The sequence below is a fragment of the Siniperca chuatsi genome, linkage group LG19 (assembly GCF_020085105.1).
Source record: "Siniperca chuatsi isolate FFG_IHB_CAS linkage group LG19, ASM2008510v1, whole genome shotgun sequence".
Classification (NCBI taxonomy): domain Eukaryota; kingdom Metazoa; phylum Chordata; class Actinopteri; order Centrarchiformes; family Sinipercidae; genus Siniperca; species Siniperca chuatsi.
The window spans coordinates 12,312,293-12,331,241 of record NC_058060.1 but is presented as its reverse complement, the minus strand read 5'-3'; the positions used below and the strand labels follow the sequence as shown (position 1 = coordinate 12,331,241).

At 39.5% G+C, this 18,949-nt stretch overlaps 1 protein-coding gene across 9 annotated transcripts in view; it reads right to left on the bottom strand.

The window, feature by feature from the left end:
- Positions 1 to 1,435: 1,435 nt before the first annotated feature.
- Positions 1,436 to 18,949, bottom strand: part of relch (RAB11 binding and LisH domain, coiled-coil and HEAT repeat containing) — a 37,156-nt gene continuing 19,642 nt past the window's right edge. For 6 of the 9 annotated variants that reach the window (XM_044176340.1, XM_044176343.1, XM_044176342.1 and 3 more), the window contains 17 exons: positions 18,251 to 18,322; positions 18,027 to 18,167; positions 17,749 to 17,913; positions 17,034 to 17,181; positions 16,742 to 16,898; positions 16,485 to 16,608; positions 15,960 to 16,008; positions 15,083 to 15,162; positions 14,463 to 14,569; positions 12,301 to 12,400; positions 10,689 to 10,771; positions 6,575 to 6,638; positions 6,330 to 6,468; positions 6,047 to 6,163; positions 4,626 to 4,714; positions 4,032 to 4,102; positions 1,436 to 2,789 (listed from right to left, as the gene is read on the bottom strand). In XM_044176340.1, the coding sequence (XP_044032275.1) occupies positions 2,669 to 2,789; positions 4,032 to 4,102; positions 4,626 to 4,714; positions 6,047 to 6,163; positions 6,330 to 6,468; positions 6,575 to 6,638; positions 10,689 to 10,771; positions 12,301 to 12,400; positions 14,463 to 14,569; positions 15,083 to 15,162; positions 15,960 to 16,008; positions 16,485 to 16,608; positions 16,742 to 16,898; positions 17,034 to 17,181; positions 17,749 to 17,913; positions 18,027 to 18,167; positions 18,251 to 18,322 (1,827 nt within the window). In that variant the 3' untranslated portion in view covers positions 1,436 to 2,668. Of the gene's footprint in view, positions 2,790 to 4,031; positions 4,103 to 4,625; positions 4,715 to 6,046; positions 6,164 to 6,329; positions 6,469 to 6,574; positions 6,639 to 9,852; positions 9,936 to 10,688; positions 10,772 to 12,300; positions 12,401 to 14,462; positions 14,570 to 15,082; positions 15,163 to 15,959; positions 16,009 to 16,484; positions 16,609 to 16,741; positions 16,899 to 17,033; positions 17,182 to 17,748; positions 17,914 to 18,026; positions 18,168 to 18,250; positions 18,323 to 18,949 lie in introns of those variants that run through there. The other 3 variants (XM_044176341.1, XM_044176344.1, XR_006375747.1) reach the window with 2 other exon arrangements.

Genomic DNA, 18,949 nt, shown 5'->3' with positions numbered 1-18,949 from the left:
ATGACCTGGGTCAGAGCACAGACTGTGTAGCTCTGTAAGCATGTGGGTTGTGTTGCTTAGCACCCCTCAGTTCATGAAGTAGGCCTATTTCAGACAGCTCATATACACAAAAATTCACACACACGCCATAGGATACTAAATGGTTTCCATTAATGTAACACACACTCGTTCCGTGGAAGAAAGCAGCCACAGCCTGTTTTGGTACCATGATTTTGGAGAAAGCTTCAAGGGTTCGGCACGGTCTCCCTTGAACACACTGAAAAGTGCGCAGGGCTGAAAAACATGGACGTGGCTCTCACATACACACAGAACAGAGTGGAATAATATCATTAAGGCTTAGCCACCATGTTCCGGTGGTTTTAGGGTTGGATCTGCGTTGCTCCAGCTTGCTTTGGAAACAGATGTGATCTGTGAGTCACCCAAGTCACCAATGTGAGTTAGAGCTGCCTGCTGACGCCATTTCCACACAAACAGAAATGCCAGGCAAATTTTCAGAAATACAGGTTCACACCCAGATGTGCATGCAGGTACACATATTTGCATGGTGACACACACCCATGCTGAAAACCCAAGGAAGGATCTTGGCAAGCAGAAGTGTTGTTTTGACACACAAAGAACAAAACTATTCACTATGAATGCACACACAATGCTGCCATGCCCCCTAGTTCCACCCCTGTCCTATATCAATTATTTGTTCACCTGGTGAGTTATCAGATGATGGTTGAATATTAGCCTGAATATGCAAATTCTGTTCTTTATCAAGGGGTGTTTGTTCATTCACGTAATGTTCAACCACCAAATGATAGCAGCTGTAAGGGCCTACGTGACCCATTTCTATTTTCAAAACAAATAAATGTACTGGATTCCACTGCAGGTTAATCAGAAGTGTCCAAAACCGTCTGTTATTAATACGATTGAAATTGCAACCACATTGTCTGCTACTTTTATTTATTTATTTCTTGTCACTAAGATGGATTGTGTTTTAATTTCCCTGTTAAATTCCTGAGGAGAGGCGCACACTTCTTTAACTGAGATGAATTGTCTTCTTTTGATGATTTAGGTCAAAGTTAACCACGTTATTGATACCAGGTCATCCTTTTCTAAAGAACAGATAGCATGGGTTGAGAGATAGTATAATCTTGACAGCGGAAAGGAGCTTTTACTTCTTTGTATTTATTTGGGGTAAGCTGTAAGTAATGTCCCTTAAGATGGACTTTGGTTTGTTGTACTAAGCTAACAACAGATCACATCAAAGGGTTGGACGTGAGAGGCAGGGACAGCAGGAGTATGTGTTTGTCTGTGAAATATGTTTTTCAGCCTTCAACACCTGTCGACACTTTGAGCCATGAGCCATAATCAAAACTCAGGGTTTTTCCTTCATCACATACGCCAAGAAGAAGAAAACCATGCACACATTCAGTGAGGCCTCCTGAAGTACATTTAAGTACACAACTCATCTCCATCTTTTATTACACCATGACACCAATTTCAAATATACATAATGAGTACCATCCTCTTCAATTCAGTGTATGATACAGTTATTTACTGTTTCTCTTAGAGCATATTGAAAAAGAACAACAAAAAATAGAACCAAATACCCACTTTAGAAAAAAAAAATTGTACAATTATCAGAGACACTGTAACACAGAGAAACAAGATGCAACGGACAGAGAGGGAATAATTATGATCAGTGTTCTCTTCAACTACACATTGCCAAAACGGATAAACAAAAAAGAAATCCATTAACAGTAGTGATAATGTTCATCATGTATAAGACTCTGAATTAAAACACACACATATTATTGTTATATATATATATATATATATATATATATATAAAGAACAAAATAGTAAAGTGAAGTGCAAATTTCTTTGGAAGTTGGAATAAGGTATGTTTTTCTTCATTAAGACATAAATAAGTTATAAAATAGAAGCTATCAAACAAAAACCAGAGAGACTGAAGAAATGAAAGGCAAGACTTTTTTTTTCATAGCTTCAAGTAGGCGATATTTCTGAGCTGTACAGATATACTGTACAAGGCATTAACAGACTCAGAGCCATTCTGTTGTCTTTCAGTACAATTATTCAATGACAAATCCAAGTTAATTCATCTGTAGCACAACTCCAAAGTGGCGTTTAAAATTCTAAATAAAATCCAGCAGGCCGTGCTCAGTGTTTTGTTTCCTAGAGACGAGTGAAGCTCTTCTGATACAAGAAGTACTGCACTGAAGTGAAATGAAATTCTGTGATACTTTCAAGTCCAGCAACATCCAGGAAACAAGTCCCTTGTTATCTCAATACTGTTCAGAGTCTTCCCCTTTCTCCTCTCTTTCTGAAATGACTGTTAACAAGACTGATTCATAAAACCAAATCCCTAGTCCTCGACAACGCTTCTGTCATGATTAAGAATTAAGGAGAGGAAAAATGGACAGAGGGGAAATCCTTAGCTTTCACATTGCTGTTCACCTTTAAAGAACATGGAGTCCTGCTGCACTGGATATTTGAAATCAACACAACTTTTAGCAAACCTTCATTTCTTGAAAGTGAATAAACAATACTCTTGGTTTTCTTCTACTTTAGGCTGAACCAATGCTTTTTCCAGTAAAATGAAATGCTCCCAGCAGGGGGTCGTCAGTTAGTCGCAGTGGTTGATCAGTCAGTGTAGTGATCACTTCTTTCTCTGAAAGACGTTGGCCAGCATGGCGCCAGAGGTGGTTAGCTGCCCCATCTTGCTCAGGAACTTGGTCTTGGCATCCTCACCCACCAAACTGGAGGCGATGGACATGGAGCTATGGAAAAAAAAAACAGGGTGTAAAGGCTGAAATTGGTCACAATGAAGCAACAAGGTTTAGCTCTGCTTTATCAACATACTGTATATGGACCAAATGACTGACACAAGCAAAAGCACAATAGTACAGAAAAAACCTAAACAATCCTCCACTGGTTGTTGACGAGCTTGTGTCAGCATTTACTCTGCTTCTTTAGAGAGGAAATGCTGTTTGCCAATACAGCCCCTCCTGATTTTTACAGTCTAACGGCTCTACAAGTTCCTCTTTTGAGTTAGCCAGTATTCAGACAGATACAGCGGAGCAGTTACAACACTCTGCCAAGCTGCTGCATTGCTCAACAGAAGGACAAACATCACATCTTGACACCAACACTGAACTAAAGTCAATGAATTTAGGGAGTTCAGACTGGTGACCATCATCACATGGCTTATAGATAAGAACAACTCAAAAAATTGTTTCAAAATGCCTCATGTCTTGTGGTATAAAGGCCTCAACTTAATAAACCTAACTGTTTTAGTTACAGTTCTGTGTCTCACTTTACGTGTTGTACATTCCAAATCCCATTTTGGCAGGAAACCTAACAATTTCATATACCTTTCTGAAGAAATGTGCATAATGCTCACTAAGCTACATGACAGCCACAAAATATCAATATAGATATCTATATAGATAACATTTCATACCAGAAGGGGGGGGGGGGTAATCTACATTCTACCTTCAAATCTCTTGGCACAAACAGAGATTTTAACTGATGGTTTTGGGGGAGCACACACAAAAAACGAGCATATGTGCACAGAGAGAAGCAGACATATACATACTTCTTACATCCATATGAACACACATTTCTTTTTAATGAGCCCAGAACACATGTCAACAAGATGAACAAAAAACATCTTTTAAAAGACAGCCACAGTATGGCTGGTGTCCCAGCCCTCTTGGCTTTACCAAAAGAACTCGTTTTTTTGCTCTCTTTCTGTGAAGATACCCACATAATGAGTGTGGTTCCATCACTCTTACATGTTCTCCTCTCCTCTGGGGAACAAACCCACAATACTGGCCCAGTCCCAACACTGTTAAGTGACCCCTCTCCTCACAGTAGGACTACTTCTTCCCCCTTCAAATTCTTCTTAACTACCACTTTAAAGCCATCACTGCTGCCACTGACTCTCAAGCAAATCTAATATTTTGCAAATAATTTCAGAAGAAGTGATGGTGTGAATGGGACTGTTTGTTTGTTCTCACCCTTGTGCGTCTGCCATTCCTCTGTTTTCCACCTTGATTTCACATTCTTTGATCATAGAGCTCAGAATAACCTGTGGAGGATATGACAGGTGATACAAAACAAGTGGTTTTTCTAATTCTGCCCCAACATGACAAAATAAAGACCTTGTATGAATTTGTGTGTTTTAATGCATGAAAGTTCCAGTTTGGAAAATAATTCCTGTCTTAGAATCTGGTGTGTAGGCTTTATAGACAGTGTGGATATGTAGAGAGGAATAGAGTCAGCTGATTGTTAGTCACCTTGGGAAAATGCTCACATGAAATGGATCGCGTGGGATTCTGAGACACAAATAAGTATGGTAGAGGTGTGTGCGTATGAGTGTGTCTCAGAAAGTGGTGGAGAGTCAGACTGCCTGTCTTTACCAACATTATGTGAGATCCCCTGGTAGTAACAGATAGAAAGAGGGAGATAGTCTGGCCATCCGTGCGTGAGTATGCAGACGAGATACTATTTGCATGTGTGCATTGCGAGTGTTAGAGTCAGTGTCTGAATACATTAATGAAATCCTCCTTGTGTGTGCAGGAGTTTGCATGCATGTTTGTGTGTCTACTGACCTCATGCTCAGGCGAGAGTTGCTCCATGTCAGCACGGAGACACCTGAGGCCAGGCAGGAAGTGGTTGACCATCACCTCCTCAGAAATGACTACACAGGAAGTTAAGGACTGGAATAGAAAACTTGTACAGTTTAAAATGCCAGTAGATCCAAAGCACCTTGCAGCACCATGAATGAGAGTGTTACTATTCACACAGTGGGCATCACAGTATTAACTTTTTCACTACCCGGACAGCAAAACATGGGTATTCTTATATATATATATACACACACACACACACACACACACACACATATACATACATATACATACACACATATACATATATATATACATACATACATACATATTTTCCAGTCCAAAAACTTACATTTTGAACACAACAGGACTGCATGTGTTCTGCCACCTGTCATAGCCAGTGGAGTTATATTGGACACAGAGTGAACGAATCTATAATTTTAGAGATGGGAATGTACAATTTCAGAGCTTGTCACACTGATTACAAGAGAAAGAAGTGCAGTGGGAGGTAAAGCCTCTGAGGTTAGGGCTATACCTCCTGGACACTACTGCACAGTGAAATCACAGCCTGACAAAGATCCACAGGAATGAACCTCAGACCAGCTGTCCTGTGTGTGTGTGTGTGTGTGTGTGTGTGTGTGTGTGTGTGTGTGTGTGTGTGTGTGTGTGTGTGTGTGTGTTGGACCTGGGTGGGGTGGGATTGACAGAGAAGAGGATAGAGAGGAAAATCAACGTGAGAAAAGAGAAATAGTAAGAAGCGAAATAATCACAGAACACATTGATGACAGAGACAGAGAGGGGTAATGTAAACGAAAGCCCTATCCTGGGAACTGTTACTAAGGATTGAAACTGATGTTCAGTCTTTTCCTCCTCTCACGCTCGTTCTCCCTCTCTCATCCTTTCCTTTGCTTAACCAACCCTGTAATTACCTCTAGCCCCAAAATGGAGGCAGCTTATTTTCCCTTTCTCCTCCTGCCAAATGACAGGCAACTCTGCCAACACACACACTGAACCACACACTCAGGAACTGGGGCCAAGCAGATACGTACCACACAGTTATACAGGCACATTCAGTAGCACATCTAACCAGTGCCACTAGCAATTGATTGGTTATTCTAACAGCGTTCCCACTGAGTCACTGTTACGACAGCTAACCCTGAACCCAAGCCAACCTTGACGCACACTTCTAGTTAAATCCTTTGGAAATACATACAGTAATTTTAAAAAAATGTGAGTGAGCTGACCTCTTGGATAATGCGGACTACACATTTTTCACCTTAAGTTTCACAAGGTTATCTAACTGTTACACTAAGTATACAGCTGGTATTAGGAAAGTAAATGCAAACTGAGCAGTGTATGGTCGAGCTTACACAGACCATTACGTATGACATATAGAAGGATACAGCAGCAGGAGAGGGCACTGTAGGCCTCAAACAGCTGGGTGGCGATGTCAATCCTCTTGCTCTCCACTGCCTGGCTGTTGTTAGCCAGCGCCAACTTGTGAAGGTGTGGCAACACGACTAGAGGAATTTACAAAGAAAATACAGACAAATAAATAGTGCACGTGAGAGGCAGAGCAAAAGAAAAAGAAAAAATGTAGACATGGGTTCACTGTTGGAAATGTTACTCTACATTTTGTGAGTACTGTATATTTGTATGTATTATGAATTTGTGTCTTTTACATACACTCATCTCTAAAGCGTGGCTCTGCATTGGGTCCGACCCTTCCGAATGTCCTGATGATCTCCATGTGCAAAGAGTGCTGATCTTGGTACTGAGGGTCTTCCAGGAATGATGCCAGCTGCATTTTCACCCGCTCCAGCAGCTACACACGTGCAGAAAGTAGATTTAACATTTGTAAAATGTTTTATTTAATTAAATTAATTGTCTGCATATTAGGCTTGTGTGCAGTTTGACAGTTAGTTCCCCACCTCTTTTTGTGTGACAGTCTCCATGATGGTGCCAAAGGCAGGGATAGTGGATATCCTCACTGAGCTAAAAGCAGCAGGGGAGTAAGACAGTGGTTTCACCATTCATAGTCACTGTATCACACTTTTAGGTATTCTCCAAACTCTCCATTAGTGTGTCATATATATATATATATATATATATATGTACACACAGCGGTGTGAAAAAGTTTTTGCCCCCTTCATGATTTCTTTGCATGTTTGTCACACTTAAATGTTTCAGATCATCAAACAAATTCTTTGAAGAAGAACAAAATGAAGACTTTGGAGTGGCCTAGTCAAAGTCCTGACCTGAATCCTATTGAGATGCTGTGGCATGACCTTAAAAAGGCAGTTCATGCTCGAAAACCCTCCAATGTGGCTGAATTACAACAATTCTGCAAAGTTGAGTGGGCCAAAATTCCTCCACAGCGCTGTAAAAGACTCATTGCAAGTTATTGCAAACACTTGATTGCAGTTGTTGCTGCTAAGGGTGGCCCAACCAGTTATTAGGTTTAGGGGGCAATCACTATTTCACACAGGGCCATGTAGGTTTGGATTTTGTTTTCCCTTAATAATAACAACCTTCATTTAAAAACTGCCTTTTGTGATTACTTGTGTTATCTTTGACTAGTATTTAAATTTGTTTGATGATCTGAAACATTTAAGTGTGACAAACATGCAAAAAAAAAAAAGGAAAACAGGAAGGGGTCTGTGTGTGTATATATATATATATATATGGCATTTTGCTTTATTTGGATAGTGACAGTAGAGAGTTACAGGAAAGGCGGGGAGAGAGAGAGGGGATGACATGCAGCAAAGGGCCCAGGGCTGGATTCGAACCCGGGCTGCTGCGGTAAGGACTCAGCCTTGACATGTGGTACATGATCTACCCGGTTAGCTACCGGGGCACACCCATTAGTCTTTAAGCAAGAATCAAAATGGGTCAAATATTATCTGCAAATAGTCAGATTTATGTGAAAATGTTTGAATCACCAGATTGTTGGGTTTTAACCTCATTAACCATCGCCTCAGGTTATGTCATTAGTAGGGAGGCACAAATCAGGTTTCCTGGGGTATTTTCAGATTTTGAAACACTGCTAATAACTGCTTCATATATTGTCTGAAATTATGTATTTTATGCATATTTTTTCTAGTAATGTAATATTTTTTCTAGTAACCCTCTATACTAAAACCACAAAGAAGTAGGAGTACTTTGGTTAACACATGTTCTAGGTTTTATCAAAATATAGTGATTAAATAGTAATGACATAGTAACTACAGTGATGACTGAGGTGGCTGCTCATGTGGTGGACTGCCAGTTTAAGCTCTGCATTTTACCTGCATTATTACATGAACAGAGGCTGTGAAATAAAATTTAAAAAACTATCAACGCCAACTGCATGACATATCATTGTTATCAATATTTTACTGACTGCTGCAAGTCGGGCTTTACTTTAAACACTATACGTATAACTGCTTTGCTGATCAAGTAAGTTTATATTTGACTGAGCAGTTTCAAAAATGATAATCTGATTACCAATGATCTATTTAGATCAGCAATTTTCTTAAAATCTGGCCAATCAACTGGTGGACCCTGACCCATCAAAGATATAAAGGTATATGGTCAAACAAAGGAGTACCTTCAGCAGAAGACTCTTCCCCCCAAAATGCACCACAGAGCGGAAGTCATTCCTGCCTGTGGCCATCAAACTCTTTAACTCCTCCCTCTAAGTGTCTAAGTCTGTACGACTTAAAATCATTAAGTCATTAAACTGGACATTGATCATTACATCTCTGCAATACTTGACATAATTGTGCAATATTCTGTGTTAATACTCCTGTGCATTATACTCTTTTAAATTCCCTATTTATTGATATTGATATTTATTCATACCTCTATTACTGCTGTGCAATATCCTCCGTCTCATTATAATCTTAATAGCTACACTTAACTTGGCAGTTCATGCACTATTACCTTATACCGTATTATTATCATCAACCGGTAAACCCACTTTGTACTTCACACTTATTTTATTTTATACTTATACCCACTTGGTACTTAATTTATTTTCTGACCTGTATTATAGTGTATTATATTTTTTTGCTGTGTGCACTGATGTGATAGTGAGCTGCTGTAGCAAAAGAGTTTCCCCTCTGGGATCAATAAAGTATTTCTGATTCTGATACAAAATCATCTATATTTCAAAACCTCCCTAGTGTTGGATTCCACTCTAACAGGAAACTAGCCAAATTTTGCAAATAATATTTGACCCAGATCTATATTGAACACGTCAGATCTATAATCAATGTCTGCCACAACTACTTTCTAACTAAATATATTCACCATATATATATTCATATATTCAATTCTTGAGCTAACAGTTTAACTAAAAGCTGAAAGTGAACTATTTTATTTAAGGGGATCATTTAATTCTCAAATTCATCATAAAAAATACAAAAACATAATAATGCATAGTAAAAATATCTGAAAATAATCAATTATTATAATGGACTGCGATAAGCAAGATTAATGAGGTGCTGTTAGGGTGATGTTAGATAATTATTCCACTGTCAGTAGGAGCAGGAAAGGCAAAAATATACATTTGGGCCATCTTGGATTTGGTGGAGTAAAAACCAGTTTCTCATTATGTCTCGAAATATTCATTTTTTTCTCTACAGTCTGCTGATCACGGGCACAGCAAGATATGTGAAAGATATCATGCCAAAAATCTTAAAAGGTTACAAAAACACGATAACATTTTAAAATGAATATCTGTTGAATCTACTAGTTGTGGACAAGTGTGTACCCATTAGCATGGCATTTCAGTACAGAGAATGATGAGATGAAAAGGGCTGCATTCCAACAGTGTCACCACTAATTTCATTATCTTGTCTAATCAAAAACATGAAGGCTGGATGCACACTGGCAGCCCAAAAAATGCTCTTTTACTTGTAGGAGATCTGATCTTTGAATAACTGTCAAAGCATGGCTAAGAAGATTGTTCCCGTTGATCCTGCAATGAAAAGGACAAATGTGTGCCACAAGACTGAACTTGGGGAGATTTAAGCATTCATCCAACTTAAAATGTTTAGCCAGTTAGTGTGGCTCCAGATCAGTGGACAGTCACAAGTTGTTTTTTTTAGCGATCATTCAAGCTCAGCGATACAAAGTTCTGGGAAGACACTGCTTTACACTGTAAGGATGCAGCCCACAAAATGACAATGTTTACAGAAAGGTGTTCTTGTGTCGATTGACTCACAATTCAGGCCCACTGCACAGAGTTATAAGGGCCGGAGCCGCCCGGCGATCTACTAATGCTTCACTCATGCCTCGGAGAACCAACTGCAAACCCACCATACAACAGGATGAGAGAGAGGGGGAGAGGCAGGGTGGGAGGAGACAGAGACAGGAGGAGGGAGGGAGGGAAAGATAGTGGGTGGGAGGAGAGAGGTGAAAGAAAGAGGTAAAGATAGAAGACAAGGGATGATATGGAAGACAGAGAGAGAGCAAAATAGAGTGACAGGATAAAACTGTGAAGGACGGGGTGAAGATAACCAACCACTAGCTGACGGTTGGTCAGGAGGAGGGGCCCTGCTTAAATGGAGTGGGGTGGGGAGGAAGAGCAGGAGGGGACGGATTATAGATGAGCATGTTGGGATTGTGCTATTGCCGCAAGCGGGCAATGTGCACGCACAAACCTGGACTGGTTAGAGTTGCAGACTGATGAGGTGACGAGAGCTGGCGTGGGTTAGTGTTGCAGATTGATGATGCGAACATGCAGAGTGTTAGTGTTAACAGTGGTTATGCTGATGAACCACCTCATGGCCAAGCCTAAACCTAAACAGGAGCAACTCCACTGAAAACTATGCCATTCAAAAGGAAGAGAATTAAAAGAACATGAAGGAATCTGAAATCGTAAAATGAAATCGTTATCAAATGAAATAACAGGGATTGAGAAATTGTTTCATATGCTGAATTTGCTCCTGGTAGGTACAGACTTGGTTCAGTGTGATAGTGTTCAGGCGGCAAAGAGAAGGGGGAGAGAGACGCGGCGCGGTTTATTGTTGTTGTTGTTGTTGTTGTTGTTCCACTTACATTTCAGGGTCGGAGGACAGTGTGATGAGAGCCGGCACCACTCTCTGAGCTACCAGCGTCTCATTCACCCCCTTCACCAGTAGCTGATCGGATTGGACAGAGCCAGCCGTGATGTCACAGAGGTGGGCGTGGCATTGGGACAAGAGCGAGCAACACCGCCAATAGATAGAGAAAGAGAGAGAAAAAAAAAGCAAAACAGAAAAGGGGAGGGAAAAAGAAAAACAAACACAAAAAGATAGGAAGAAAGTGATATACAATGACAAGAACCATAGCTGCAAGGCACGGAACGGCACTGCATGTATCAAGCAAGTGTGTGTACGCACACACAATCACACGCACGCAAACACACACACATGCACACGCAGGTATGCAGAAGAAATGGCAAAGCCAACATAGCTACACTGCACAAATACTTTTACAGTATGGTGAGCATAAAGCTGTGGTCTCTTTCCACAGACTCCAGGTCAGATTTGTATTGGATTCATTTGAACTGATAAAAGAGTTGACAGTAAACTAGTCTGATCTGGGATCTGTGATAGAGGACCACATTTAAACCCACAGTTTTGACAATGGTAAACAACTAATCACTATGGAATGGTGACAGTGGGGTGTGTTGGGAAAGGGCAAGTACTTCACCAAACGGGGGGGGGGGGGCATGAATACAGCCTACCACTCCTCCTTCCCGAAGTTTAGATCAACATAGGCCCGGTTCTACTGCTATACCTAGATCCTCATCCCAACATTTAACCTTTAAGTGTGCACAGATCTCAAAAGGACAGAGAGATGTGATTTGTTATGGTCGTTTCTCATGGCTTAGGCCAGGACTTTTGCCTTGGGAACCTGGCTTAAAAATGGATACAAACAGTGGAATAAAATCGCAAAGAAGAAACAAGGAAACAGTCATCTCCCTGTAAAAACAATAGTAGTATTATATTTCCACATGACCTGAAATACTGAAAAAGTTAAAAAAATATATATCCATGAGAAAACATTTCTGATTAAATTATACTTTCCAACAACACTGAAAAGGAACAGGCCTTGAACTCTTGTCACTATACTTTCAGGTTGCTGACTGCAGCCTTTCTCTGACATGCAGCAGATATTTATATAGTCAGATCTGAGACCAGTGCACAGTGAAAGGTCTGATGTTAACTCTAGGAGGGTCTCGCCATACAGTTGGAACCAAGCCACAGCAGTCTTTACTCACTCAGACAAAGTAGCTAACTATTAAATGCATGTAAACAGCAGCAATAGCAAGCAGAGCTAGCACATGTACAGCAAATAGGTAAACACGAAAATAGTATCTATAATGTAGGACTGCACAATTGTGTAAAACTGTCAAAGACAAGTTTAGCTCAATAATACAGTAAGTATAATTTCATTTAGAGTTTGTCTATTATAAAATTAAGATGCTTTACCAGGACAGTCACACAATCAGGAATCACAATGCACAACAAATTAAATTAATCTGGATGACCATTTTATCCATAATTTTGCAGCCATGTTGTATTCTACTAGTATACATTTTGTAGCAGAGTAGTTAATTGAAAAATTGTATCAACAAGGACAGTTTTTGTGTGTGTGTGTGTGTGTGTGTGTGTGTGTTTTGTACCTCAAACATCCGTGCTGCAGTACATCGGACCAGTGCAGAGGTATGGACTACACCGTACCACAGAACAGTCAGCAACAGTTCATGGTACACTGGATTAGCACTGAAGAGAGCATAACATATTCCTTAGATAATTTTTTGACACATGTAACAACAGCACTGCAAATCAATTAGACTGTACAGAAAAAGGTGTGCATCAATACAAGTCATATTTTTTTAAAAGTGGGGATATTTTGTTTTGCAAGCCATAAAAGAGTAAATTTACACGTCTGTGTGTGTGTGTGTGTGCGCGCGCGCACCTGCGTACCTATCCAACTGTGGACCTCAGTGTTGTTGCACATTCACCAACAGTGGACTGGCGAGCCCACAGGGGACATTCTGGAGGTCCACTGTTGGTCATGCTTTAAATCATGTCTAAAACCCTCTGGTGAATGTATTTTAATTATGGCCAAGATGGGGACTTGCAGATGTGCGAGTGTTCAGACCATAGATAGCATGGAGCAATATTCACACTCCAGCATGGATGAATAAAAAAGAAATAAGCAAAATTAATCATAAAAAGAATAATTCCAATTTATTAATTTCATTATAATTGTGTAGTAAAAAAAGGTTTCAAGAACACAAAAAAGTATTTTCCAACCACAACTGAACACAAAGCTTGAGATGGTGAGAAAAGTTGTTGCCATTCAGGTAATTCATTTATCTTATGTATATTTAAATGATATGAAAATAAAATGTTAAATATTGTGTTTAAAGAAAAAGTTAATGTCCACCCTCCTACTGTACAGAATGACAGAAGTCCATTGTTCGCTGTCAGATAATGTGATAGCATGGAGTGACATTCACACTCCAACACAGATGCATAAGGACAGAAAAAGACACAAGCCAAATTAATGATTCTACAGAGAAAAATAATGCTCATTTGTAATATCGCCATCACATTACAACAATTAGGATTTTCAGAGCAGTTACTCAAGTATGTCACAATTTTAAGCAGTGCTTAATCCATTGTAAATAGTTTTAATCAAATTCATATTCTTAGTTTTCTGTTTTCTTTTATGTGGGTCAACATCTGCTTTTTTCAATAATATATCAGTTGGTTTTATTCATTTATTCTAAATCAAACTGAACACCTATTCACAAAAAAAGGTTTTTAAGGTTGGTTTTAATGCTGATAGAAAAGAAGGCCCACACTGTATAGAATGACAGGAGTCCTCTCTTAGCTGGTGTATAATGACACAGGTTCCCTCTTACGCACTTGTATAAAGCTGCTTTTTAATATATTTATCTTTGTTCTATTTTGGTTTTTACTTAATTATTTACTTTTTGTCAGTTTGTTCATTTTATTGTTTTTACATTCATATTTGTAACTGCCCCTGTAATATTTGCTTTGCTAACTGACACTTTCTTTTCCCCATGTCTTTCATTGTTTTGCTCTGTTGTATATATGTACAGCATTTCGTAACTCTGTTTTTGAAAAGTGCTATTTAAATAAAATTATTATTATTATTATCATCATCATCATCATTATATAGCATGGAATGACATACACACTTCAATATGGATGCTTAAAGACCAAAGTTTAAATCTGTGTTAGTAGTAGAGTAGTTCTTATTAGAGAAAGAATAATTCAGGATATTTTATCTGACATGGCTATTATCACGAATGAGATAAAAAAAATATTGTTTAAAATGACATAACATAATAATAATAATAATAATAATAATAATAATAATAACATAAATTAAATGGCTGTGATTATTTTCAGATTATTTGTGTCACAGGAAGATGTTTAAATGTTAAAAACAATGTAGCTAAATTATCCATTTTTGAAAAACAAGTCTTTGTAACTTTTCATGTCCCTTTTCAGTCTGTGTTCACCACAGACAGCTCCATTGCAGGCTACGGAGGTTCCCTCTTTGATAGGTAGACATCGGCCAGGGCTGCAAAATCCCTCTTCCCAATTTTTAAAAGAAAATTTAAAAAATCACTTTTGCACGTATATTATGAAAAAAATACCTAGAATAAAAATGTTCTATTTCATTGTAGTGTTTTTCAAAATGACTAGAAACAGTGGTCCAGTGTAGAATGATAGTCCACTGTTGGTAATGTAGGAATGTGTATGTGTGTGTGTGTGTGTGTGTGTGTGTGTGTGTGTGTCTCACCCCAGCTCTACAAAGGAGGCCTTCAGGCTGTCAAGAGGTGCATGGGACAGAGACAGGGTTGTCATAACATCCTCCAGGAAACCCACCAACAACTTGCGATCCTCATCCTGTACAGAAATCATAGGATGTTTATGTCAGTCACATCGTGTAGGCAACAAATACATTAACGTCTACATTTTAATATGTAGAAGTGTGTGCAAATTTCTACAGCTCAGAGTATTTTAGGACAGCAGACATCTTTTGTCACTTTCAACATGAGTTGAAATGGGCTGCTCTTTTGTTTTGTTGACATGTGTTGAAAAGTAAATCAAAATACAGCATGTGCTGCCCAGTGTTTTGCAAGTGCTGCATCATTTTGTGAACCTAAAATCAAAACAAAAACATGTGGCAGCTTGATGTGTTTTGCAGTGGATTTTCCCTCGTGACAAAGAACAATAACCCAAAGTGTAATGTGGTTCACACTCCGCATACTATAAAATACACAAGAGAAAAGGGGCCAAAAATACTCAACAATCAACTAACTGACATTAAAGCATCACAAGGTATGACTCTTATGATAAATCAGCTTCAAGTACTCTCTTTAGGAAAGTCAGCTGCTATTTGGCCTGCTATTAAATTACCTGGTTATAACAAGTCAGCACTCCAGTGGCATAGATGGGGACTGTAGCTTTGGTGAGAATATCGTTCCCTGCTGAAGCATCTGACAGAGGAATAAAACCAGAACGAAACAGGTAAAAAAATTTTATTTAAAAAAACACATCAAAAATCCAAATGCAGCTATAAAAAAAATTCTAAAACTGTTTTTGCATGTGTCTGCATCAAGCCATACTCTTTTTTTCTTGTGGTTGCATTGCATTATAGTTTATTGAGGCTTCTGCTTAGTGTAGAAATTGTCATCTCTGTCTTTTCTGAGATGGACATTTTCATGTATGCACAATTGTGGCTCAAGATTTGACACTCACACTCTGTTTCGGCTATTAAACACTATTACAGCTGTGCTGGACATATGTGAATAACCATCATCTGTTTAAGCTGAATTAATCAGGGAAATTAAAAATACACCAACATACAATTAAACATGACAGGGCACGATGAGGTGAGGTACAGTCTAATATATTGTGCTAGGCATTTGGCAACGTGTCCGTAACAATATGTCTACAGCATACATTACATCGTTGTCGTTTCACAAAAATCTACAGGTCACAATGACCTAAACACAGACTGGGTCTCAATACAAAACACATTTCATAAATGGCCACAATACCAAATCTAAATCACTTGGCAGCCAGCTCAGACCAAGCACCTCTTATAACTACAGAAGCATGTCCGGAATAAAATAAAAAAAAAAGGGGAACACCCATAACTGACTCCAAATAGCTTGTTTACATCAACAGTGTCTGCGTCTGAACTCCACCTACCAACATCCTCTTGAGAGAGCTGAGAAAATCTTACAACAAATGCACATCTGTTTGATGTTTAGGTTTAATCTGGACTCACCAACATTCTCTTCAGATAGTCGGAGGATCTCTTGGAACTGTGGTTTAACCTGAAAAGGTGACGAAAATAAACAAAATGTCATCACTACATTTATAAATATCATTGACACTTACTGTGAAGTACTATTTCAAGTACAGTACTCAATACCTCAAATGGATTTTCGATAAAGAGATCAGAGAAAGGCAAAGTGGTTACAACCACTGCGCTTGAACTCACAGTGAACCTCTGATAAATACACATGATAAATACACAGTCCACTGTTCGCTCTTGAATGATACTCTTAAGAACCAGACTCTTATTTGCACATTACTGCAAATAAGGGGTGTACTAGCAAATGAATTAAGCAATTCAGTAATTCAAAAAATAAAAACTGTTTTGGATTTCTAAGTGGAGAGGCAGGGTTGAGATTAGCTGAACTGAGAGAGACTACTCCAACTTTAAAAAACACCTGTTAAAACCTGTGTTGTGGTAGCACAGTTTTTATACTCTCAGGAGAATGTTCAATTTTGAGTCATGTGGTTTTACCTTAGTGTTGGTAAAAATCTTGCCGAAGGTGCGGCAGAACCTCCAGAAGAAGCGAGAGAACTCGTGTACGCAGGTCGATGACGTCACATTGATACGACTCACGATATCTATGAGCTGTGGAAGGCTGGAGACAGAGCAGACAGATGGAAGTCAGTGTGTGTGTGATTGTTCGTGTATGCTTTTGTGATACCATGTACAAAGCTGTCTGTATACATATATGTCTTTGCGTGTGTGTGTTGTGTGCACGCATTTCTCACAGTTGGTTGACCACCCATAGCAGGCTGTCCCAGCCGGTGGTTCCTTCATGCTCTAGCTGGTGGTCGTAGAGTAGCAGCAGAGCACTCAGCATCTCCCTGCTGCCGATGATGGTTGACACGTCCTGGAGGGGAGAAGCTGGCCTGGGGAACCGGGTCACTGCAGGACCAAAGACACAGGAACAGAATGGCAACTCAGGAAATGTACTGCTTTAAGAATTAAAGCAGTACATTTACTACTTCTACTTGTGACTTGTGTGTGTGTGTGTGTGTGTGTGTGTGTAGTTTGTCCTACCCTCTATTGGAGGTATGTCTCCGTGGAGTCTGGCTCTGCTGGTGAACGGAGCATTCTGCAGCACCACAGCAAACAGAGGAGGGATGAGAGACTGCAGGGCAGACAGGAACACGTGTAGCTTGTGTTCATCCAGACCGTGTTCTCCTTGCTACAGAAAGAGGGAGGTATGGAGGGGAAAAGAGAAATAAAGAGGGCAAAAGTGAGGAAGTGCATTCATCTGTAGCTTGGAAATGAAGTGTATGCACTTTGTATGTACCATCAACACAGCTTTAATTCTTAAGCCTTGAGGCTTAAATTGAAACCCTAATAAATCAGAAAGTTTGCCCTTTTGTTTGTGTGCAGTAATGAGCAGGATCAAGGAGATCAAGAGGCAATTCATATGGTGTGTCCATCTAGAGTTCTTTATAGGGTAGACTACTACTATACATATATTCAAAATGCAGATACCTGCAGTATTGGATAGATTTCCTTACAATGTATATCTACAGTAACAATGATTTTCTGGTACACATTTACAGCATGTTGCTATATGCTCACACATTGTTCTGAATATTCTCTCTCTAATTTACTGCACATTAGTCTTGAACATACTGTGTTGTATACATCATTTGGATGTGTTTGGCTCAACAAACTCAATTTTTACTATCAAGAAGGGGTGAGAAACGTTCTCAGGTTTTAGGCCCAGCAATGAAGTTACATGCACACAGGCACTTACCATAAGTAGTTTTTCTATACGTGCCAACAGAGAAGGAATGAGTGCAGTGTACAGGGTGCCCAGCTCTGTGGTCCAGGCAGCAAAGGCAGGAATGAAGACCTGGTGGACTGCACTGACCACCCGCTCTGATGGGTCCCCAAGGGACAGCAGCATCAGCTCGAAACCCTGAGCGTAAAATAGGGAATACAATGCTCAGCGGCTAAAAACAATTATGAGAAACAGAAAGTAGCACACTTTATATTAAGTTCTGACACACTTTGTTCTCGCAACACACACACCTGGGAGTACTTGTCAGGGTCATCTATGTAACCCATGATAATACTCAGACTCTTGACCACAGCCTCTCTGACCATGTCAGCCTTATCCTCAGCGAGCATCTGCTGCAACATGGACAACACCAAGGAGCTACGGATCTCCTTCTGCAGAGACAGAAAGCAAGGCACATTTTATTCATCTTCATGTAAAATCCCTTTTTAATTCTGTGTGCACCATGTGTTCTTACAGGCAGGTATGGTGCTAAGGCTCCACAGGACTCTGCCACCAACAATCTCCTCTCTGGATATTTGTGGTTAATCTGCAGAAGAAGAGAACAAGATTTATAGGAAAAAGTGTTGAAAGAAATACAGGAACAGAAGTTGAAAAGAGGAGAGAAGTAGACTGGAGGGCAGCCACCGTGGAATGGAAACAACTTGAGTATCATCAACATGCTGACCCTGTGGAAACCACTATTGGTCTTTCTAGGCAGATTCTCAGCCTCCAAACTGCTGACAGCTGTTGTTGCCACAAATGTGCTGCATGAAGTGGCACAGGTGGCAATGAAAATAAAACTGCTATCACATTTATGTCAGGGACACCATGGAGGTAATGATAGTGATTTGCAATTACAATAACACTGAATAGTATGCTCACTAAATACAAGACACAACTGAGATTGTTTTCTAATATATCGTACAATAAAATATTTTTGTGTTAGAGCTTTGAGAGTGTTTCTTGCAGAACATAAGTATTTATCTTTTGTATTGTCAAATCTACATAAGTAAGTGCAACAAAAATAGCCATGGCTAATATTAATGCTCTAGTCTTTGTACTGAAATAGAACAGAGAAACATGCCCCATAAAGTGGAAATGAAGTGTCACAGAAAAACAAAAACATCAAAAACAAACAAATGAAATAATATAAAGTCGACTCAGATGTTGGACA